The sequence below is a fragment of the Zophobas morio genome, unplaced genomic scaffold (assembly GCF_036711695.1).
Source record: "Zophobas morio isolate AGI-343-1 ecotype UQ-CSIRO unplaced genomic scaffold, CSIRO_AGI_Zmor_V1 ptg000019l, whole genome shotgun sequence".
NCBI classification, from domain to species: Eukaryota; Metazoa; Arthropoda; class Insecta; order Coleoptera; family Tenebrionidae; genus Zophobas; species Zophobas morio.
In genome coordinates, this window is record NW_026972124.1 from 1,197,271 (window position 1) to 1,222,153 (window position 24,883).

The 24,883-nt window shown below is 37.0% G+C and overlaps 2 protein-coding genes across 8 annotated transcripts in view; one reads left to right on the top strand and one right to left on the bottom strand.

Annotated features, from left to right (window-relative positions):
• LOC135131219 (pancreatic triacylglycerol lipase-like) overlaps positions 1-24,883 on the top strand; it is a 173,906-nt gene that overhangs the window by 31,685 nt on the left and 117,338 nt on the right. Inside the window, exon 1 of one of the 2 annotated variants that reach the window (XM_064058835.1) lies at positions 24,386-24,486. The exons of the other annotated variant lie outside the window; for it this stretch is intronic. Within the exon in view, the coding sequence (XP_063914905.1) occupies positions 24,410-24,486 (77 nt within the window). The 5' untranslated portion in view covers positions 24,386-24,409. Of the gene's footprint in view, positions 1-24,385; positions 24,487-24,883 lie in introns of those variants that run through there. 2 annotated transcript variants of the gene reach the window in all.
• The window catches only part of LOC135131212 (agrin-like), a 147,729-nt gene that overhangs the window by 28,555 nt on the left and 94,291 nt on the right, over positions 1-24,883 (bottom strand). The window lies entirely within an intron of this gene.

A 24,883-nucleotide genomic window follows, 5' to 3' on the forward strand; every position in this document is an offset into this window, starting at 1 on the left:
GTTCACAAGCAAATCGTACACATACCGGGCGGTTATACTTTGTGCTGTAATTATAACTTGAATATATTATCAGAGCTTTATGTGTTTAGGATTCTGAATCCCGACAAATTTATTTCTCCGCGTTACAATATATATACATTTTACCGCACAAAATGAAAATCAGTCTCAATTTACACCCCAAAGCGACCACCAAAACTTCGCCTCGCGTCCCATTTTATCCTACATGACAAAGTTCAACTCGCTGCATCTCGGTCAGAACATTTCTACAAACGCGAAACGACCCACACCTGAGCCGGACACATTCGACTAATTAAAGTTTTATGGCACTCCTCTCGAGCTAATAACTCCATCGCTGTCTATCAGACGTACCCTCCGAGACTCCTTTAATTGTTGCTTTTATTATCCTTGCCGGAAAAAATCCAAAATAATACACTTGGCGGAAAATTTTACGCCTTTTTTACTTCGGACGATATCGAGCAAGTACTTTTGATATCCGAACTCTCGTAAACTTCGACTAGACTAAATATTTATGTACAGCAGGCGATAAAAGTAATGACGTAACTGTTCTTGGAAAACGGCCAATAAAATTTGCATACACCCTATTTCAAGAATTAGATTCTCTTTGCTGCCGTAACCATGTTACGCGAACTGCACTTATTTGCAATGGACCATCCAAATTTTACGAATTTAATCATATGTTTCATAAAATTGGAATGGCTCGTAAAAGAGTTTTCGGAGCTATTTTCTCGATAAAATTTTACCTTTATCGGCAAAATAAGTTCACGGTTTTGATTGCTGCATATGCATGACGATACTGTATTTATCGCGTAAAGTGATGATTGTGAGGAAGTGGAGAAACGATCGGTCGGTTTTTACTTTACCGTTTTCGGCTTTAAAAATTTCGGGGGGACTCAACTAGGAAAAGAAAAAATGGGAGGACCTACGTTGTGTTAAATTCTTCTTTTGTTTGTAGCTTTGCAGAATAAGCGGTTATTAAAATATGGTGGAGCAGTGGCTTTATGTTCCTACTCTTTATTATTGTTTTATGTTGCATTTTATATGGCCTACTTTTTCAGCTCCCTTAATTGCCCTCGAACCGTTTATTTTTGTTTGGAATTTTACTCAGGTGTACATTAACGGTGCCATAAAGTGAGTATTTATGAAAACTCTCGGCTTTATTGCTGATATTGGTATTTCCATATGAAAATAAAATTTTTATTTAGTTTATAAATCGATATGGAAGTTTAAAAACCCCAGTGGTAAGGTGCGAATCTTTCACGAGTTTATCCAGCTTTTGCCTTTTGATATCGGGCTATTAAGCCGTAGAGCTCTTCTCTCGTTTTAAGCCCATTTATGAAAAAGCGCACATTTGCGGAAATACATTTTATAGCAACGTTACAACTATCTTTTGCTGCAATAAAAGCGGCGACCGCATTTTCCATAACCGGAGATATGTATAGTTGTAAGCAAGTAAAATAAATTAAAACAACGGAATGTGTGCTGGCGCGAGTGCAGCGTAATTTGGCGATTTTTTTTCAATTTGGAAACGTCTGTGTTTTACGATTCGGACAGAAAAATGCAGGTTATGCTCGACCCGGAACCGATACGTACTGCGAATCGAAGTTATTCAACTTAAACCGGAGCCGTCGAAAATGTTTTTGAATATTTCGGCGATTTGTCGGCTTTGCCGTGTCGATAATATAAAATTTTAGTTTTATTTGCGACAAAAATAGACGGAGAGTGGGATCGTAAAGTGAACCTGATGCCAGACTGTCGTTATAACAGTGCAGTAAAATGAAGAGGGAAATTTCAGAATTTCGTGTGACTAAAGCTGCAATATTCATGAACGTACATGACTAGTGTTTTACGTGATTTAAAAACGTGTGAATTTTATGAATAACGCAATGAGAGTCAAGCTATTGTGAAGAGAAATTATCGTATCCTGTATTATTTTCTATTTGGAAAATCTGCCGCGAAAGGAAAAACAGATCCAATCTAAATCTTCTTTTTTAAAGAGAACTTCGGCCATCGGATTTCGAGTCTGAAAGAATTATGTACGCCCAAGAAGGGATAGAGAAGGATAAATAAAATATAAATAATTAAGCATCTAGTCAACATTCGGCCGTATTTCTTATAAATGAGACATTTTCAGATCGAATACCCACAGAAATTGAAAGAACAATAAATTTCTGAGACGCGAAAATTTAACGAACAAAATAGAGTTCCCGTAATGGAATTTTTCGCGTAATTAGGAAGAGAACTTTAAGAGGGAAAAATCTCGCCGCGATACGTATGACATAAAAGACCGCTTTGTGGCTAAAAAATTCAATCAAATTTGGGTACAACGTCTCAAATGAACCGCATAAGGGACGATATTGATTTTCTGTTTTATTTAATTGAGAAAGTTTTATCGATAGTGAATGCTAAGCGTCAGCACAAAGTACAAGAAAATCAAACGTGGGATAAGCGCAAGTTAAGTTGTAACCCGGCTCTCTGTTTCACTTATCTATCACAAGAAAAGTCGACGAAGTCTTGTACGTGAGAATAATAACCATGTTAAAGCAAGTCAGCAGTGCCGCCTTTACCTTGTCGACAAATGGCAATACCGGAATTTCGCCGGAGAATTTCTGAGAGGTATGTACGAGTCTAGAACTAACGCCGAACTTAGCGACTCCTTCAACTCTTCGAGTCACGCGGGGCATAAAACAATTATTATAATTTAATCGACGCTCCATTCTTGGACAAAGTCCAGCAGATACGGCATAAGTCACCTTCTTGCCGCTCCCACCTCGAGCGAAGAAAGCCATTTTTCATTCTCCTATAAAATAAAATATAAATACAAGCGTTCTTCGGTATGTTTTTTGGTGTAATGTCAGTAAAGGTTTCAAAAATAGGCGTCTCATACAAACTTCTTTATGATGTTTTGTCGATTCGGAAAATCGGCAACGACAGTTGTCATCGTTAGAATAAGCTTACAAAAGCACAGCCGAAGCATTAATAATGCGATCTCAAAGTAACGCGGAAGTTGTCGAAGTGGACAAACCCGCAGAGTGTCGGTGAGAATGAGCTTTATGTTATTTTAAATAACATACGATAAACCTCGATTCTAACCAGCGCACGTGTCTAATACAAACATATTAAATGTTAAAAAGATGAATTTCCGAGATGAGACCGCGGAACGTAGCTATGCTCCCTTGGACCTTGTTATTATTAAAATGTGCGGCAAGTTATGTTATGCCGAGGCGTTGTTATGGATAGGAGTGTTTCCGTATGCAACCTTTAATACATTCGTGACGTCAGAGAGTATTCAGAACAGAAGAAATTCGTTAATAATTGGGTATGGTGTTGGATTATTGATTTACGTCGAGGTAATGATGATGACAATGTGCCAGTGGCTTGTATGGATTCGGTTAATCGATGCATTAACTCGATGAGAAAGCTAAATTTTGTCAGGAAATCGTGGTAAAGGCCTTTTAGGTTAAGTACGGTATAAATGTTGAATGCGAATTGGGAAAATTTATGTCCGAATCGTTCGGCGAAAAAGACGTTCCGGGAGTCTGTTGCAAATTCGACTTGTTTGTTTGTCCACCCTATCGAGTAGATTAAGTTTGTCAGGAGAACGATGGCGGGTGTAGGTCACCGGGCTTGAGTAAATCAGAGTGACAGGTCGGGATTATGATATTGACCGTTGAATGTTTATTCATTACGCATAAACTGCGTTAAAGAATAATAGCGTGGTGTTTCGCCGAAGAGAAAATCATTAATGTCGCTTCAGCTTCATTAAGAGGCCAACCACTATTCGTTATAAATATTCTTCAGCCTTTAAATGCATCTGTTCGTGTTCTCCAACTTCATTAGCTTTCTTAATTGTTCATAAAATTGGTTTATATTTTTTCATATTGTGTGGGAGAGGAGAAAAAAACGATTTTATTAGAGACTGAGCTGATAATCCATTCCCGAGATAGTGGTAGATTTAAGGATGTGATAAAACAAAATAATGGAGTGAAACGTCGATATCTTCATCGCTTCGGAAATACTTAGACATTTACTAATCCTATGAATTTGTAGCTCGAAACTTTTGTGGCTGGAGGACTTTTCTACTTATATGAAAAAAGCCGGATAATACGCGCTAAAATCTCACCAAGAAACTTATTTACCTCCAACTAATAAGGGATACATGGAAAAACACTACATAACTCTTCAAAAAACAATTTAGATTGGATTTCACCGACTAATCTTCTTGCTCTAAAACATATGCGGAGTTGAAACCGTACCAGAATTCCTTCGTAATGCTTTAAGCTTAGGTTAATCCGAATGACATGAGACATAAATCGAGCTTCGCAAACATTTTCCGAAAATCAAATGCTCGCGTTTTTAATAGCTTGCTTTGTTGCTAGCTAATCACGACCATCAATCTCCGAGCACACACAAAAGAAAAGGGATTTATGATTTGTGTGTTTTGATCACATGTGAATTAACAGCTGCTAACTTTTATACAAAAATTTCGAATAAAGCCGCGTTCTTGCGTTCGACCAACATTCAAACGAACTCCCGCAAAATATTCTCAAATTTAACGCGATCATTTTAGTGTTGTAATTTAAAAAGTGGGATCTACCAAATTATGATCAGTAACGATGATTCTGGCAAGTTTGAGTTTACGATGTCGTAACTGTGCTTTTCAAGTTATATACTGCAGGTGTAAATGATGTGATATAAAAAGCACCACGGTCAAGATAGTAAAAAGGAATTTAATAGTAAATACTGCTTCTACGTGACGTCCTTTATAAGCATTCTTCACTTCGCATCGACAAATTTTGAAGCGGCCGCTTCAAAACACTAAATATTTCGGTAATATTTTTCGTTTAAATCGAAAACAACTCAGAGTTTACCGTTTTTTGAGGCGGTGCGCCTCAGGAGTTAATCCTGGAGCTTCTTTTGTTTATCGTTTATATGAACGATTTTACCAAACCCGACGGAAATACTTCGCTCATCAATTGAACCTCTCGTTATATTCGTAATAATATGTTATGAATTTTTAATACGGTAATTAACGAATGAGATATTAAATATGTACATAAAATACATGCTACTGTTTCCTAACGTTCGTCGTTCGATTGTGCTGGGGTATAAGAGCGATTAAATTTCATGTGTTATTTAACCAAATCTCTAAGTTCAAATGTTTGACAGCTTCGGCAAAGAGTAAACTATTCTAGAAATTAGTTAGGGTTTCGAAATCTCCATTCATTTAATTAACAAAAACAATAAATATTGATGAAAATTAAACATATCGCAGAACGAACACTATGTAAATGAAACTCTGTTATTTGCTTCGAGCTACGCAAATGATGGAAGAGGGAGTGAGAATAAGAAAATGCGTGTTGTTAAGGTCGTGGGATGGTTTTCTGCCGTTTGAATAATCATAATTATGATAACAAGACCAATTTTTTTCAACTTATTGGTAGTATTTCTACTTGGAAATAATCACTCGTGCGATCAAAATTTGTTTTTTGTGTCATACAAAACACCGTGGCTTGAATATTTTTTTCGAAAAAATAAAATAAGCAGTTTTGTTACAATAATTTCAAAATCAACAAATTTGTTTTATGTTTAAAAAATACTACGTTTTTTTAATCGGCTTTGGAAGAAGGAAAAGCGTATAACACAACAAATCTAAATATGTTGGCGTCACGCTTTGTTAGTAAAATTTCATATAACAATACACGCGTATCGATTATTTTAAAGAGACTGCCGTTTTGCTAGTTACTACACTTTTCAACTCGTAACGAAAATTTTAATAAATTATAACACGCGATAAATTCTGACTAGAAATTCAGGAGAGCTCCACTTGATAGTTTAATAATAGTTTCGAATCTAATAATAATGAATCTAAATTTAATTATAGCCTAAGAAAGTTGTAAATGAAAAGAACACAGTTTCTTACTATATAAAAGTACTTAGGTCAGTGTGTCGATAAGTTATTCAACGTTAAAAATGAAAACATTAACAGACAATAGCGGAGATGATTGATGCGAGAGTAAAGTACCGCGTTAATTCGACTCACTTTCATGCAAGCGGCACGTCTCAATAGCACGTAAAAGAAGCGACTGATTCGTACGAAGTGTGTCGTGTGCCGCTCCTCACCATCCAAGTGCCTACTGTGTGATAAAAAAATTAAATCAGCCACAAATACGGTCGGCTCGACTCAGTCGTTTGCTTCATTTCTGCAGACGATACGTCGCTGTGCTAGGGGAAAGAATGCGTGCCGATTCGAGGCGTTGAGGATTCACTGGGGATGGTTTTATCACGCGAACTAACGGGATAGGGAAATTTTTGCGCGAACAGGTGCGGATGAGAGCCAAATGTATGCATGGTTTTATTCGGCTCGAAAAAGTTATCGCGGAGAGAAACAATATTATCTCTTTAATGTGATTTTATCCGCAATGTTGATGCAACCGTGTTTTCCTTTATCTATACGTGAGAATAATGTAAAGTGGTTTTTGCATGAAAATTGCACATTAGATTATTATTTTTGCATTTAATACGGGTTTTTACTAGAATTAATTCGAGGGAAGTATGCAAAAAAAAGAAGGGAAACGTTATGAAGTTTTGTTGAACTTGTGAGTACTGTAAGAAATGGTAGGAATTTTCATTAGTCGGTTTTATTCATTTTTTTTTGTCGGTCGCCTTGAGTTCTTTGATAAATTCCTAGGATAGACTAGTTATCGTGAGGTAATTTTTCTGCGGAAAGTGAGTTGATATTACGCGGTGAGGGATCTCTACGATTAATACTTTGATTAATTACGCGGCGGTTGCCGTCGAGTTAAGTTCTATCGCTCTGAGTGTATGGAGATTCTTTAATAAAATTTCTAATATAGCTTGTCAGAATTAAGTCTGCGACAGTGGCGGAGGGTTTCCGTGCCAACCTGTTTGCCCCGTAAATTAGAAAAATTTGACGAAAGGAAATTATTAAATCAGAATCGATGGTGTCCCGGGGACGAGTTTAAAGCAAACAAATAGACAAGATATATCAAAGAAAGCTTGGTTACGGACATTTAGAAACGAATGCCGGTACTTTAAGAAGGAAGGAAGTGGGATAAGATGAGATAAACGATAGAGTGAGTGGATTGAACAGCGAAATAAAGTGATGAGAAAATTTCAAAGTTGGAAAGAAGACAATTACTGCTAAAGTGAGATAAAGCCCTTTCTATGTACATAAAGAGCTATAAAAACATTTGCCACGTGACGAAAAACCCTACACTTTAAATAATACCGGATAAAAAGTTGGAGGTGAGTTTTTATTACTAGAGAATAAATATTTATCCGTACTTGACAGTATCTCTACGACAGTATTTTTCCTGTGAGAAAGCAAATTTATTAAGCAAAACTGGAGTTGGGAGTTTTTACTTAGAATGGAAGTTAATATTATTTTAAGTGCGTAGCAACCCTTCATCATTTTTAAGTACGGCTTTGTTATATTTCAAACTGTTTTAATTTGTTTCGTAAAATTAGGCGGAAGGTTTGTTGCTACAAAGAGAAAAGGAAACTCTGCTTTAGGGCCTACAAGGTGAAATACGAAACGTTGATTTCTAATGTAAAGACTGAAACGTGATCGGGTTTTCAAAACAACTACTGTACTGTATCCCCCTCGAAAATAAATAAATCGATTATTTATACAACGAGACATTTGAAAGGGAAATCATTATTTAATTCGTCGCAAATCGTTATTAAATCCAAAGACTCGAAAATAACTGCCGTAATTAACAATCGCTCTCTCGATCGGGCGAGCTTTGTTTTCCCCCTGCTTTACAGGTGTTTAAAAAATAACCCTGCCGACTCTTAATTTAAATCATCGATCCGTCGTATGATTCCGCCAAATTGAATAAGTTAGCGATTTACAAGGATCGCTTCGAATTTATCAATCATGTCTGACAATGCGAACGTGTACCCTTGTCTTGCCGAAAGTTGCTACAAATTTCCACTGCTGCTTCACAAGATAATTAAGCATGTCAGTGCAACAGTTCTAGACAACTAAACCTCCTTTACGGCGCCTCTGTTTATTATTTATTAAGAGCTGAATGCAGTTTTGATGAAATTCGCAAATCCTCTTTATGTTAAAAAGGCGACTAACTCAAAAACCTGTTTTGATTCATTTTGCTTGATTTTTTTTATTCCAAACAGATGCATTATTACTGTGAATTACCTGAATAATCGCTCCTGTGCACGTATTAAAATTCAGAAGATTTACACTCTTTTACATAATGGCCCCACGTCACGAGATTCCAGCCATAAAATTTATTATCAACCGTAACTGTGTACTGTTTTAAATTTGTGTTAACACCTCACTTAGAAGCAATTACAGATTGGCTTTTACATTATCGCTGATCTTTTCCAGTTCGTATTGATTCGATAAATACGAATATTTTCGACGTGTGTCTTTACCACGCCACTTTTAAGCCAAAACGTAACGGTTTTTAGTTGATTTATTGATGTTCCTTCAGTGCAATGGCGACAAACGAAAGTAGACTTTAGGAGCAAATTTAACTTGGACAGAATTCGTGACCGATTCGGCTTGCCTGTAATGTCTTTTCCGGATACGGAATGACTTTTTTGAGATCACATATTTCAATAGGAAATGAATGGCACGGGAAAAATAGGCCTAATAGACACGACGCTACATAAAGCAAACTGGCATCATTACTTCCATTATTCGAAAACTGAGAAAAGAAGTGGCGACCCTTTTAAACGAAACTTACTCGTTTCTCTTGTTATTAGCAAAACATTCGAAATAATTCGGTCCTTTTATAACGATCTCTTTTTCTCTTCGCAGTATGAAAATCCTGGTCCTCCAAAAGAGACGTTCGTTGTATCTATAAAAAAAACCTCTAGGATGTCGTTATGGGTTAAAGAATTTCGCCAAATAATAATAAAATAGTTGCTTCTTCTTGTAGTTTGTTTGACGCAGAGTCTATCTTAGCAAATAAATGCGTTAAAGTTACTTTAGCGGTGCAGTCCTGCAGAGAAAGATTAACCGAAACGCGGGCATAATATTTTCTTGTTAAGCGTTTACAAGAGAGTTACAGCCCTCTAAATATAAACTCCTCAACATACCCTCTTCGCTATATCTCTTCGAGCGTTCGGAGTATATCGTTTTAATTTCGTATATTTACTACATCATTTAAAAAAGAACCGTATACGTTCCTCGAAGCTTTTTTGGCTTTTTGATGTAATAATTTGTGCGATCGCTGCATGCGCACACGTAACAAGAAGTAATATTTACAATACAAAGTTGACTTTTAGATTTGCTGGAAAAACTTTAGCACAAATTCTCTCGGGTTCGGTGCATATCTTAAATACAAGCGCCACCTGCGGCCATATATTTTGCGAAAAGTATTCCAAGTTTGGAAGACGATCTTGTTTTAAAAGGATCGTACAATCAATGGAATATTAAATGCGCAAATCTGGCGAGACATTTTTAGAGGACGTGCAAGCCGGATGTGGTGCCTCGTTGAAAATTTAATGAAAGGAACGTCTCGTTGTCGAAATTGATCATCATAAAAGTTCTTGTCACTTATGCAGAGCAGAAGTTGCTAGAAGTTGAGGTTTTTTGTAGGCACATAATTGTAGGAGAAGTTTTATGAATTATAAAGTTCTTTTCTATTGGAAGCTGCAACACAGGAGAGGTTTGCACATTTTTCAATCAATAAAACCATCGCTGCTGTTGGCAGGACGCGCCCCTCAATAATTAATGAGAGAGTGCCGGTCTTATCACTCGCGAAACTACTCTCTGCTATAACCTGCACTACTCAAACACTCGTTTAGCCCTGCTCTACTAAGAGCAACTTCATAATTACGCCGAAATCTTTGCTAACCAAAATTAATTCTCTCGGCTCTGAATGGAAACCCTAATCTGTATCTATAATCGCTCTTAAAATTTGTTTTTCGGAGCGAGGAAACTCCAGCTTTGGGGATTTTAAGTAAAAAAATGTTAGTCGCATTTGTTACTTCTTCGTCTCGTTGCTGATTTTGTTTAGAGTGCATTTGCTCGGCGGTCGGTTGGTTGCATGCATGCCGACGACGTCAACGACCAGACGGGGTAAATTTTGTGTAGGAATCCTCTTCATTTAACAAGATCGGCAGCAGAGCTTCGTTATCTTTTGTTCACGATTATCCCGCATTCTATTATTATTATTACCTGGGAAGGTGCATTCCGCAGGAACGCCCGACCGCCTTCTACATTTTTTAAAAGTGTTTTTTTCCTCATTTTCGTGTTTGTTCGTGGCAAAGTGAAGTAAAAAGTTAGACGGATGCTTTTGAAATAGGTACGCGCATGAGAGGTTGGGATAGTTAAATGCGTAACCATTTGTCTGCGGGCGAATTAAGTCATTTGTTATAAAACAAAGTGAGTTTGATTATGGCGCAAACTAACGCGGAAAGAGAAAAGAGCCACCTTAAATCCGCGTAGCAATTTGTGAGTTTAAATTATGCAGGATGCTCTATGGTGTGCGAAATAGAATTGGCTTATGTAAAAGCATAACTGGAAAGTGTGCGTCTAGACGGTTGACAAATGCATCCTGTTAACCTCTGCGCTTAGACAAGTTTATATCCCGTCTCTTTTTAGGTTAGACGCTTCTTGACCGTTCCCTTGGCATCTCTGACTAAATAGCATCCTCTGACACCGAGTTAAGGGCAACCGTTTTCCACCTACCTGCTTCCTATTCTTACTAATTTATGTCAGCTTTAACAGATCGCAGCCATCGATCATGATTTTCCGGATATCTTCCGCAGATTAAATTATCCCCGCAATGCCCCCGAAACCATCCACAACAAATCGACCGGCAAATTAGCGCAATTGCGAGACAATAACCCAGTTTTCTGGCTACGCTCTAAATTGACGATTCCGAAGTGCATTCCGACACTCCGCACTGTCGTCTACGCTTATTTTTCATTCTGATTTCTCGAATGTAAGGAAGGAAGTAGGAAATTGTGTGCGAATTGCTCACTATATAATCCAATTCAACGTCCCATGCTCTCGCGAATTTTCATCCTCGGCAATAATGGCGTTATGAACATGAGCAAACGCCTTTTTCAAAATGAACTACACAAAATTACCACCGATTGATGTTATCCCGTCACAAAACTTTTATATACATATAGAGGTTTATATTTGCATTTATATCACATTACTTCTTCAACTTCGCACTCGTGGCGCTCGGAATGCAAATATTTCCGTTACCGACGTCACACTAACCGAAATAATATCACGAAAATATTACAAAACGAAGATCAGAGAAGGATTTTTTTCAACCGTTGCATTTTCTAATTTCATTTTGAAACCGACTTCTCCCAAACCGATTCTCTGCCTTATCGTGCTTACAAATTGAAGGGACTGCAAGAGGTCCGTCGTAAACTTTAGGTTCTTTGTTGCGCCTGACTTTTTTTATAGCGCACTAAATTGCTGACCACTCATCGTGAAATTCACCGCAGTCAATTGTTCGTATCAAATATCAAATATAATTACGTCATAAATGCATTCGTTATTCCTCTATTGTAACTTATTGTATTAAATATAACTTTTCAATTTCGAATCATTTACTCGTCTGAATAAAATCGTGTCTTTATCTATTTCATCATATTTATATGAAGACGACTTCGTTTTTGTGCACGACGTCATAAATTTAGATTTTGCGCAGATGCGACCATGCAAGTAGGAAGATTTTTTGTGTCGTACCCGTATCGAGCGGCACCGAGAGAGGAAGAAAAACGAGAGCTAAAGGAGAAAAATGTTGTTAAGAAGGAAGGAACGATTTATGCTGAATACATATTAAGAAAGTCTAATTTACTAGGCTAATTTAACATTTAATGTCAAAGACAGACGGCGTTCGTCTGCGGTCCAACTTTGCGGAAGTATTTTATATGCGACAGCCAATAAGAAAGCGCGCTTGTTTCAGTCGGCAATGCGTTTATTTGGATTTATAAAGAAATCGCACTGATAAATTGTAGGGGCCGTTTTTCGAATGGAAGAAAGCGAGGGTCGTCGGGAAGTAAATAATTTTTATTGCTCATATTCCGCGGCTATAAATAATAATGCTCGGGCAATTAATTCGCGTCGAGAGCTCGATCGTCTCGAATTGAAAGGATGCGCATCGTCCGGGCGGGGAAAAGTTAAATAAGATTGGAAATAAAGATAGAAGAGACAAAACAAGGAAGTTTTCTTATGATAATGGGGGCCGACGGAACGAGAGGAATAAGTAAAAATTATGCAGTTCCGTGGATGACGTCGGATAAGGCAAAGACGTTTCGAGGACGCCCCGCTACCTCTGTTCGTTGCTTTCCGGCCGACAGATTGATTCATTTTCGATGAGATTTCGAGTAGAATTGAACGAGCCAATCCCTTAGAATGATAGAATACAAATAAGGAGTGCAACGGATAGACAAGGCGAGGAGTACCATCAATTACTAATGCAGATTGTCGAAAGGGAAAATATTTTCTATTAGTCCATTGTTAGTTGCAGAACATGGCAATTAATTGCGGTTAGATGCCGAATTCCGACGTCGAGAGATTTATTCGATCAATATCGATTAGCAACATTTTGCTCTAACGGAGAAAAATCACTTGCCCACTTAAACTTTAACCAACCGGAATTGCTTAATTACACACAACAAGCCGACGCGATTTTTTTCTCGACCATTGTTCCTAATCGGGTTCAACTTTGAATTAAAACAATGATTAGGTGCTCAGTAGGAGCCTCTGGTCGAGAGAATTAATCAACCGAATGGACACTCTAATGTAGGAAACTCCCTTTATCTTCTCTGCATGGACCAATTCATATTGATTATGTAAACTGAACGCAACATTCAAATGCTACACTGTTATCAGAAGCTATTAACATTTAAATAAATAGCCCGTAAAGAAAAGATTTTGTAATGTTTTTCTCCTCTGTTGTCGCGTCCTCCTCTTCTATTTGCATTAATTCCCCCAGTACCGGTTTTGTTTGCGAATTTTGATAAAAACCGGAGCACTCCGGGCGAAAAACCTAATTCGAAAGAATCACGCTCCGGCCATGTAATAATAATTCTAATAACACTCGCCAAACTATGTCTCACACGATCACGTATTTAATCGTAATGCAGATCATTCTCGCAGGTGCTACTATTGGCAGTAGGGCTTATTGCCTAGATCGTGATTGATTTGTGCGAGCACACTACTATTTGGCGTGTTAGTTAAACCGTTTGTAAATATTCGGACCGATGCTTCTTCGTGTTTGTGTTTTAATCGAGATACAGGCTTGTCGTTGCAAATGAAATCAACACTGAATTTATTTTCCTCCCCAAATTCAATCGAGATTTAAACGATATCGTATCGAAAATCGTGACGCACTCGCGCCAACAATTCAGACAAATTTCGACGACGACGAAAGAACACCTTTCCTACATTTTAATTACCCATATCGCATACACACCTATACTACCCCGACATAAATTTAGCCTTCCCCAGAGCATCGTCGATGTCGCCTCTAGCGACACTTGTAACGCAAAAACGATACGTATAATATACATATATATTTGTAATAACATCGGGCCACGAAAACACGAAAGTATTCAAACGGTATTTATGGTGGATGCGCCAGACCAAACTGACAGTTCGAAATATCTAAACGCAGCTTTCTACGGTTCGAACAATTGAACTTTGGATCTTTTTTGATGCATCATCATCCAATTTTCTGAACAAATTGACCTAGAAGGAATAAGGTTTGGAAGTTATGCAAGTGAAAGAAAATCGCTTGAAAGGTAAATTTCTCTTAAGGCAAAATTATGATTCAGTTTTTCTTTTTCTTTTTGATATGGTCCTATATGACGGGATATATCAAAGTTCTCCGACGGGTAATGACTAATTCTGCTAATGAGATTGTCGTGAACGCATCTCGCTACGCCGACTTAAGAGAGAAAAAGCGTGGTGTGCGGTTTTAAGCTTAATATTTTTTACTTTAATATGCGTATGCTAATAGAACAGATTTTGTAAGCAGCGAGCGACATAACGAGAATAAAGCGTAGTGTTTACTTGCAGCATGTATTTGTCGCCAAGCAGTTTAATTATAAAAAAATATTTGCCGAAAAAAAAGGCGGGTTAATTTTTTGTCGAAAGGGCTGCAGCAGGGTCGTTTGTTTCTTCGCTTGAATAAGTTAGCGAAAATTGACGTCGCAGTAAACAATTTAATAAAGATACGTAATTAAATCTGTTAACATCAGTAGTGGGTCGTGTAATATAGAATATAACGTTAGTGGTTATGGCAGCCTTTGATGCTTATGTATAAATTTTGTCTAAAAGAGAAAGCTAATTAATTAGATGTAGGTTTAATCAAAGTACGTTATATTGTAAAAATGGCAACGAGGTTCCTTCCCTTGTGTACGTGAAAGCAAACGTAACAATAATAAAGTGAAATGGCTCAAGCGCAGACTATTTTGTTTTATACATATGCCTCGTGGTAACGGCAAATTTATTTTGTAATAAAACCGGCACAAATATGTTCAAAGGACACCGCAAACAAAGGAAAATCACATCAAAAAATGATATCAAGTGCTGAAGGATACATTGCTCCTATGGGTGGTGCGTGCTCTTGTGTCTGATCTAGAAAGATGCTGCCTGAAATAAGGTAACGGAGAAAGGAAAAGAGCCAGTCGCGCGATATTGACTGTTTATAAATAAATAACTTTGGAAAAAATCTTATCTACTTCGCATGAATATCAACGATTACAGTAAATAAAGGGCGTACGTTCGTACGTCGAAATCTTTTTAATAATGCATGCAAAAATCCACGGAATGAAAATATTTCCTTGTAATAAACCTCAAAAGCTGGGAAAACAAACAGGATCAGTTCGGAATAACAAATACGATTTTCGTTTCTTTTCGCTTTGTCTCTCCTAATTTCAATTTTTTGCGTAACGAAGTAATTCCTCTGCTATTTACGCCGGTTATCGCATTTATGTATTTTTATAAATTTCAGGCAGCCGACTACGGAAACGAAAACTGTAATTCCTCGGGGTGTACTTGAGGACAAGTTACCTAGTTCCGATGGCTCGAGGGATAATAGCAATAAAATTAAACCCAACATAAGTTCTCGAACGCCCGTATTTTTCGAACGTTTACAATTTCGTCTTTAAAAATGTGATTATTCTATGCTAAATTCACAAAAACGCACAAACAATCAAACGTCGCGATATCTGTACCCTCCAGGAATAGAATTTAACTGTAAAATTTTTATTGCGATTTTTCATCGAAATAATTGCCCGTTTAATGACCGCCGTGTCGTTTTTGAAATATTAGATGCTAATTTAGTCCCGCCACGCGAATTCGTGCTTTAGCAAATGTCACAAGTACACTTAGTAGACAATTTGATTTAACTCATACTCCCGTCCCCATTCGCGTTATTTTTTCTCTAGAACGGTAACAAATGCTTTGACGAACGTTTCGGTATTTGGCAGTAGGCGTTAGCACATTCGTTTCTCGGGTCAGTTTCCCATCTTCGAGACGCATGATGTCACGTAGTGAGTGCCGTAGATCCGAAATGTAGTAGCCGCAGACATGCCGAAGGTCGATCTTCGAGAAATTTCCAATTAAACATCTCCGAACATGAAAAATTCCTCGCCGTAAACACATCAGAGAAATGTAATTATAAAAGTTTGCCGAGTTCGCTAACGTACTAGATTTATTTTTCAAAAAGATTCGATAAAATAATGAAGCACGTTAAAATATTCCCACTGCGCTGCCACTTCAAACTAAATTGCTAAATCTGGCACATTTTCAACAGCTCATGAAAATTGCATAAACAAGATAAAATTATAATTTGCTGCGAAAATATGCGCCCACGAGTAGCTAATACAATATTATAGCTCGGGCATGGCGATTGTTATTGTTGGAATTGTTCGCCGAGTTTAACCGAAACGCCAAAAAAGTAACAAAAGGAACTGCGAGAGTTTTAAGTTGAAAAGATGTAGTATACCGTTTTTGATACCACCACCAACGATAATTGTATTTAATTCAAATTAAGTAAATAGTAGCACCGTTTACAGATGTTGTATAAAAATCCCCCAAAAATGGTTCAAGAAGTTGGAATCTGCGTCCGGTGTCTGACAATTCCGTCGCAACCGCTTCAAACTATGTTCGTGCATTGTTCTCTGCACGTGTCGAACGTTGTTTCGTTGACGTTTCCCGTCCCTTTTGTTCTCTGACTTTTAGATAAGAACTTACCTATTGTATTATAATTTGATACATAATACCTACGTTATGTAACGCTTAGTTATTTTGTTGTTGAACGAGGTATAAATTCTAGTGCTTTCGGCGCGTTTTTCGATCCACTCGTGATCCAATCGAGGCGATTAGTTTTAGCAGTCTGGCGCTAATTTGTCAATTCCGTTTCATTTCCTGAACTCTGTGTTATTAATGAGTAAGTGATGACAACAGGTTTCTCATACATATTCCACTGTTTTGTTCGTGACAAAGAGCGTTTATTTGGAAACAATTTGCTTTTATGCACAGTTCCGTGGCCTGAATACATCCCGCAACAACCTCATTTAGGATATTGTTTCTAACGTTCAGGCGAGTAAGTACAGCAAAACTAAAAAAAAAATTGATTATTCCGTAGACCGACATCGGCAAATTAGAGAACGAGTGGTGATTTAGGTGACGTTTCTAAATCTTTCAGAGACACACGAGTCAATATATATTCAAAATTTCACTTCAATAATTCAATTCTATCTCCGACACGTATCCACTAAAATCCGGAGTCGACGAGAATTGTGGTGAAGACGTGTTTCTTTCACATTACGCTGCCATCGGAGCTAAATAATTTAATTATATTTTTCAAGGTAATATAAAATTCGGGTTAATGTTACCACGTCGGGGGAATTCTAGTGTTTCTTAGGGGATCGCTAGGAGGAGTGATTGAGCAAAAATCGATATCGCCGGGATTAAGCCGTAACGACCTAATTGAATAGTCCCCGTATTGTGTAAGGTGAAAAATTATGACTGTTCCGAATGTCACCAACGGAAACTTGATTATTTACTGACACCGAACGTGCTTGTGAAAGAGCGCACTTTACAAGCTAATGGTCCAACTTCACCGTTGTAAAGTGAAAACTTTCTACATTAATCTATTACAGAAGAGAGCCCGTCTTACCAGAACATGCCTCGAAAGTTCTTTTACTGTAATCAACCACACGTCATGCGTGATGTTTAATGTTTATTTAACCAGACCCACTAAAACATCTAATAGCCTCAGTTTTGGAAACGCAAAGAACCAAAATCCAGTAAAAATTCGTCGAGTTCTTGTCGAAATTCGAAATGTGCTAGAACTCGAGCGAATATGCGCAGTAACAACTATATTCGGTCCGTTAGAAAATGTAAAAGTTAAGCAAAATATATATATTATTAGTCGAGCCGTCTTGTAAACATCTTTGTAAACCCGCTTTTTGTGCGTTTTTGTAATAAGTCAGCGAACCATCGGCTAATGGACGTAAAAGTATGGATGTTTCTGTTGTCTTCAGTTACATGTTTGTGCCTTCGACTGTTTTAACCGCTATTTTAGCTAAAAGCATTTAATATTCATGCCTCTGAAGCAGCGCTTCGACAGAAATTACTGTTTTAAGTCCAATAATGGCGACGTGCCCTAACGCAATTATTGTTTTGTCACTTACAACTAGTTACCCAAAACCAATTAAATAGTTTAATTGTCAATTAAGTCAGCTTAGCATGATAACGCGATTGCATTTAATTTTACTGTTATTTTACTGTCAGTCAACAACTGACTGTTTATTTTATCAACGAAAATCGCACCTAAACTAGCTAGGTCTAATTAACGAGAACCGGATTTAGCGATCGCAAGACACGTGAAGTGTGATAGGAGTATTTTTAAATTTGAGCCTCCGGCCGGGATCTTGGTCGTTGAAGATTTCCAAAGGGCTTTAAGGATTTGACCTATGAACCAATTGCTCTTCGTCCGTACAATTTATCGGTAACTGAAGTCGTTCACATATCTAAATTTTCTCGACGGAAAAATGCGGACAACAAGAAAACCGCAAAAATTGGGTCGAGTCCTTAAGAATGCTCTTTACCGTCTCTTGTTCTTTTCTGCTCATTTACCTTAATTGGTTTTATTTAATTTTTAATAACTCACGGGATTTTACTCTTGTACTTTTTAGCTTTGAGCTAATTCTCGTTTAGAAGCGATTATCTTTTATTATTATTGTATGAGGCGAAGAGGATCCTCCTAAGGAGATATGTGAAAACGTTTGCCCTAATCTTACGACGTTCTTTACGCGTTCACCACAATTTTTCTAATTAAATTATCTAAGCCACTAAAAAAAGTTGTTAGGAGAGATTTTTATTAAGACCCCGATTAAAGGACGGATTATATACGAATGCAAATTTTTTAATACCATCACTCCTCCGCATCATACATATTGTAATACGACGCAAAACTTAATAACTCTAATTAATTTTTCCCCGGTGAAGGTGAGCATTTCACTTTTTAATGCTCCAGCGCTGAAAGAACTCGTTCGCCATTCATACTCGATGAAAGGAAGGAGATATTTTTTCGAAAAATTTGAGCTAAATCATTTAAAAATAAATACCAAAGGGAGGAAACACACCAAATCGTTAATAATGAGAAGGCTTTGGTGCTCTTTTTTCAATTACACACGCTTCGACGTAAAAGTATAAATTCTGGAGATACAAACAGAAAGGCTAGGGATAAATTCTTCCCTTAGGAGCAGGAACGTAATCTCGGGACGGTCAATACTTACGTGCGCTCTATAAATAGATGTAAATACAAGTTGGCTAAATTTTTCTAAAAGTGGGAGAGCGGTCGACTCAAAATTTACGTTCCCGTTTGCGTTAATTAATCGAACGACAGAAAGACGAATAACCGTTCGGAAAATCGGCGTAAAAAAAATTTCTGAAATTCTTACGCAGATCGATAAATTAGGGTAGCCCTCGGTCGCAGATCGATGTTGAGATAAGTAATTAATTACGGTAGTTTATAAGCCGGTTTGATTAGATTAAGAGCATTTTTGTTGTGGCGCAATTATTCTCTCTTCTTCCGTTGTATAGACATATTTTTTGCGTTATCTCGGCGGGGCGGTTTTGGCGACATTCTGCCCTCTAGTTAAGGTAATATAATACCATAATTAGTATTCATAGAATTTGGTGCTAATTTTTTACTGGGTAATGCAATTTCCTAGTACTGAATGGTGTCTTCCTGCTCGTAACAGTATAAAAAGAAGTTCAATCAAGATTAGAGAGCGAAGAAATTGGGTTAGAACAGGACACGTTGTATAAAAAGTGTATAAAAAGGCAAGCACAAGCCGGCGTTTAAGTGCAAAGAGGGTGATTGATAATATGAAGTGAGATGGTGATTGATTGAATCTAGATTCGCGTTGTTCTCTTAGTTATAGCTCGATTCTTTTAAATGCGTGATGTAAATGCACTGAAATGTATAATTACGACCTTTATCGGTCGTCGACCCGACGATGCACGAGAAAATTCTATTTCCCGGATGGCGATCGCTTAATAGAAAATACTTTTTAAAATCGTTTGTTTTCAATTAGGATTTAATGAAGAAAACGCGAACTGTGATTACGGAGCGGCGTTACGGACAGGAAAATTGGAAAATGAGATTACTTCTATATTTGCGTTTTTCGAACCAATTTGTTGCTTTGTTTGCTTTTCTACTGCTAACAGAAATTAACGAATCTCTTCAAGTTGCTTTAAGGTCAGGATCACAAACGCAATTAACCTTCAACGTTTTTTCTAGTTTCATTTCCGTTCGGGGCTGATATTAATAACTTCTTCAAAAAACACTCGACGTGGGTTTTTGCTATCTCGGCCCGAGCAGGAATGATTTGATGGTGCGACAACCGAGAAGGACTAATTTTAACCTTCCGATAAAGAACGGTAGATGACGCCAAAAATATTATTCAAATTAATGTCACCGGGTCCGAACATGTACGACGAACGACATAGAGATATATTTCTGTCATTCGATAATTGTCTAATAGACGATCGAAAAAATTACCTTTACGATACTACTCGATATTCGTCTACTTATTAGGCATTTTATTCCCACGCGCTTTCACGGTCTATTGAAACTGATATGCCGTAAAACTATAACGCGTCGTTCTGGATGTTTTCGAATCTCTAGAAATACGTAAAAATCGGCGATAAGCGCTCTATCTAGTCGTACGAAAATTGGAGAGTGGGCGTGGTTGGCGATGCTCACTATTATGTTTCATTGTTCGTTCATTGATTTAATGCAGATAGTCACAGTTTATAGTTTAACGCTAGCAACCGAATGAAAGAATTTTTTACGGCCGTAGTTCTTCGAAAATGCTTACGATTTTTTCAAAATCGCCACTACGAAACCTGTACTTTTCGTGGATTTTTTGGGAACTTTTCCAAAAGTTCAATTTTTGACATTTTTTTTCACCACTTTCGCAACTCCTTATAATTTTCAAATAAAATGGTTTCAGCTTACCATTTTTTGTGAATGATTCGACTCGGATATTTCGGAAAGCAGTCATCGTATCGACTTGGGATTATTTTTCTGATAGATGGTATCAGCGGATGTGTATTTAATAAATGTATGTATTTACATCCAGACAAAGTCGATTTTCCAACAAAACATATCGGACGCCGCAATCGAATGTTCGAATTTATTAAAGCTCTAGTGTTCCTCAAGTACTGTCGTCATTGTATTATCCGTATTTAGGAGATATAAAGCAGCACATAAAATGACATAAATAGATCGTCGGTTGTCGTAAGAACAGCGATATGCACAACACGAATGGGTACGATGTCGTTTGGTGCACCCTCAGTTCCTTACATCGATCTGGGCGTTCATTTTTGGCAGTAAATCATCGGCTTCGATTTATTGGAAAACTTTGTGCGCTCTAACTAATATCAATTAAGCCAACAAGGGCTCCAAGATGATTTACCTGAAAGTGTCGATAAATCACTCAGGAATCTAAACACTTATTGAAATAATACTGTTGCTATTAATCGAGTAGGGTAGGCAGGAGTAGGCGAAAATATCGCGTAAGATTCCGGTACTCTCGGGTGTCGTAACGCAAGAAGGAAGTTCCGCGTTGTCGAATGCGCCGGCAAATCATCAGCAACAACTCCGCAGTGCCTGGGAATAGCCTTCGCATAAAAAATTGCCGTAATAACAGGAATATGTGTCTCTAACCAGAAAGGTCAGTGCTTTAGGGAATTTTAATTGGCCGGGGCTTGCGGTGGAGTTGTTCGCCGACAATAATACCCCGCACTTATAAAACAGCTAAGTAAATGTGAGGGAAATTTCAAATTTTCCCACAGCATTATAGTTGGAAATTTTTAATCAAGGTGATCGATAACTTTTTATTACCGTCAGCTCATAACTTCGATAAGGCAATTTCAGCACTTCACTACGTTATAAAACTCCAACCGTCTTCAATTTATCAATTAATTACGGCTATCTCTACTCGAACAGTCACATTGTCTCAAGTTTACAAACTGTAATTTTTCACTCCGATTTCAAATATTTGCTCCCTCTCCATATACTGTTTTTTTTCAAAAGTGCCGATTTCATAATCATGGTTGTGTCAGCATCCGGTCAAAATTAACTCGGTAATTTATATTCCACGCAAGCTTTGCACCGACGACGCTTTGTATAAGGATATTAGTTAATGATTGATACAGAATTATAAAGAAACTTCGAACGTTTTGCTTAACAAGTTTCGCTATTAGCTTCTATAGTACCCGTCATTCCCGTTTTCAAATTAAACCTTTCTTGATCGCCGCGTCGAGTTACTAAAACGTGAAAAGTCAAGTCGTGATCTTCAGAACATTACGTCATGTTGCCAACATTAACAATCAAATGTCACAGTCCATGTATATCTGCTACACGGGTTTTTTTCAAAACGTCCCTTTGCGCAGCACAGTTTTTTATCAAACTTTTCTAATTATGTTAAATGGAATAGTTAAACGAGTACGTTTATTAAGCTCCGTCGGCAGGAGATTTTACGCAAGGTCTAAAAACCAAATGCAGCATTTTTTTAAACATTATTTTCTTGTAGATTTCGAGCTCTAGAAATCACTTCCGGCCTCGTTTTTCGATAACTCCAACAATTTTCCAGAATTGTCCATTAAAATATGGCAATTTTTGGAATTTTTAAAAATATTAATCTTAAAATCGAATTTTTCGAAAATATTGTTCCGTTACCATAAACACGCTATATTTTTGGAATCAGTTCGTTGAAGTCTATATCCCAGACATTTTTGAAGATTTTTAGACAACTATTTCAACAGTGAAATTTTTCCAATTCTTCAAATTTCGATCCATTTCCGACCATTTTCGAAACTCAACTGAATACATTTTCTTGGAGATTTCAAGCTCTAGAAATTACTTCCGGTATCGTTTTTACGATAACTAAAACCGTTTTTCCAGAATAGGTCACTGAAATATCGCGATTTTTGGAGTTTTAAAATGAAAAAATTCATTTTAAAACCGAATATTTCGAAAATTTTGCTCCGTTACCATAAACCCCCTAGATTTTTAGACAACTTTTTCAAAAGTGAATTTTTTCTAATACTCCGCCTTTTTTCAAATTTCGATCCATTTTCGACCATTTTCGAACTCAACTAAATACGTTTTTGAAGAATTGCCCATTGAAATATCCCGATTTTTTTAATTTTTAAAAAAATTTCATTTTAAAACCGAATATTTCCAAAATATTGCTCCGTGACCATACATATGCTATATTTTTGGAATCAGCACGTCGAGATCGATATCCGAGGTTTTTTTGAAGATTGTTAGACAACGTTTCAAAAGTGAAATTTTTCCACTAAATCGGTGTGCAAAATTTGGACTACGGTATACTACTCATTAAACATTCTGAATAAAAGATCTGTTGATTAAAAATAAGAGTACATTTGAACAAAAATATAATTGATTTAATTTTATTATACAGGGTGAGTATTATAATAACGGGACCCTGACCAATTTTCAATGCAACACAACATACATCTATCAATTGTTGCTAGATTCCAAAATAAACCCATACGTTTTTAGGATCAACGTAGGTACTCTCCTTACTAGTTGTCACTGTTTCTGAAAGACGTCAATCAAAATTTCACAAATGAAACATTAAACAAAAACACCAACATATTAATTCAAAGAAATGTAATAAATAAATCGAACAATTAAATAAATTTAACTAACGTAAGTACTGTTCAAAATGCCTTCCTTCCTGGACAACACACATTTCGATGCGAATTAAGCAAGACAACCGGACGCGGGCAAGTGTTTCAGAAGTCATTGCAGCACATGCATTTCTAATTCTGGTTTTTAAATCTTCACAATTACGAATAGGACTTTGGTAAACTTGTTCTTTTACAATTTTCTGGGTTCTTTTTAAAATTTAAACAAAATTAAATTTGACCTTTCTATCATTAATTTAAACTTTCTCTAAATATTTTTGTTATTTTACGTTCTGTTTCCCAGAAATTAAAAATATCTTTAAGTTTTTGTTTTTCTGAATTTTAAATTTTCTCTTCTGGACACTTTGTATTTTTTGATTGATGATGAGAGTTTAATTATACCTCAAAGAAGTCAAAATCAGCATGTAGTATATACTAAATGAACCAAGTTAACAGCAAAAATTCCGTGAAAAAAACACCCTAAAATGAGATACTGGATGAAAAAATGCGGAACTTATGCATTCTTATATGTATAGTAGCAACAGATTTATTATCTAACAGCGATAAACTATATACTTCTATATTCGTAATATATATATATATATCTTTTAAATTAAAAAAATTAAATTATTTTAAATAATAACATTACTTTTTGGAGTGATTCAGGACCCCAGGCGATCGCCGGATAGCGGGGCGGGCCAATCCGACACCGCGTGTAGAAATTTTCATTCTATTCGGTTGGCCTTGACTGTCGTTACTTTTTTACTTTTAGTTTTTACTGCACCTCTCCTGTTACCTTTAAATTTTAAACGCTCAAAGTTCATCAGGCTCACAGTCACCAAACAAGTTAGAGGTAGTTCACAAAAGAAGAAGGCCAATACCCCGGTAAAAGTTTTTCTACTCCAAAGGTAAGTGCGACAATTCGTGAAAAGTAACTTATCTGAATGGAAACAAAAAACTGCAGGCCTCTCAACCCAAGGGAAAAAGAACAAAAATGCTTCAACGTCGTCCATGCAGCACAGGCCCGTGAAGTAGTGTTGAAAAAGGGGGTGAATAAAAGAAAGTTCACGTGTGATCACTTTTTTGGACCCGAGACTACCCAGTCGGAGCTATACAATGCCACACTCGCTCCCATGATTAACAACGTAGTTGCAGGCTATAATTGCACCCTTTTTGCTTATGGGCAGACCGGAACTGGCAAAACCCACGCGATGCTTGGTGAAATCAAACCGGGTGCAGACATCAATTCCAGAATGGTAGGTTGATTGTTGTTGTAATTTAGACGTTATGGGTACTGTTAAAATTTGTTATCGTCAATGTGTTTTATCCGTTAGTAGATGCAGAATTTTTACTGTCGCTAAGTTTTGGTTTTGGTCATTCTTAATTTTTTAATATGATGGTTGTTGCATGAGGAATTTTGAGGTATTAATAAAAGTGACAACGCCTGTAATTCTAATTTTAAAAATGGTAACAAATGCACGCTAAACTCACTTGATGAATTTTGTGGTTGTGGGCGGTATATTCTCAATCGGAAGATAGAAATATCTATGCACAAGTAAAGCAATTAAAAAGTTAAAACGTTTTTTCGTACTTCAGGACGAATCGGTGGGTCTTTCTGCTGAGTTGAGCATACTCAACGTTCGGACTGAGTAC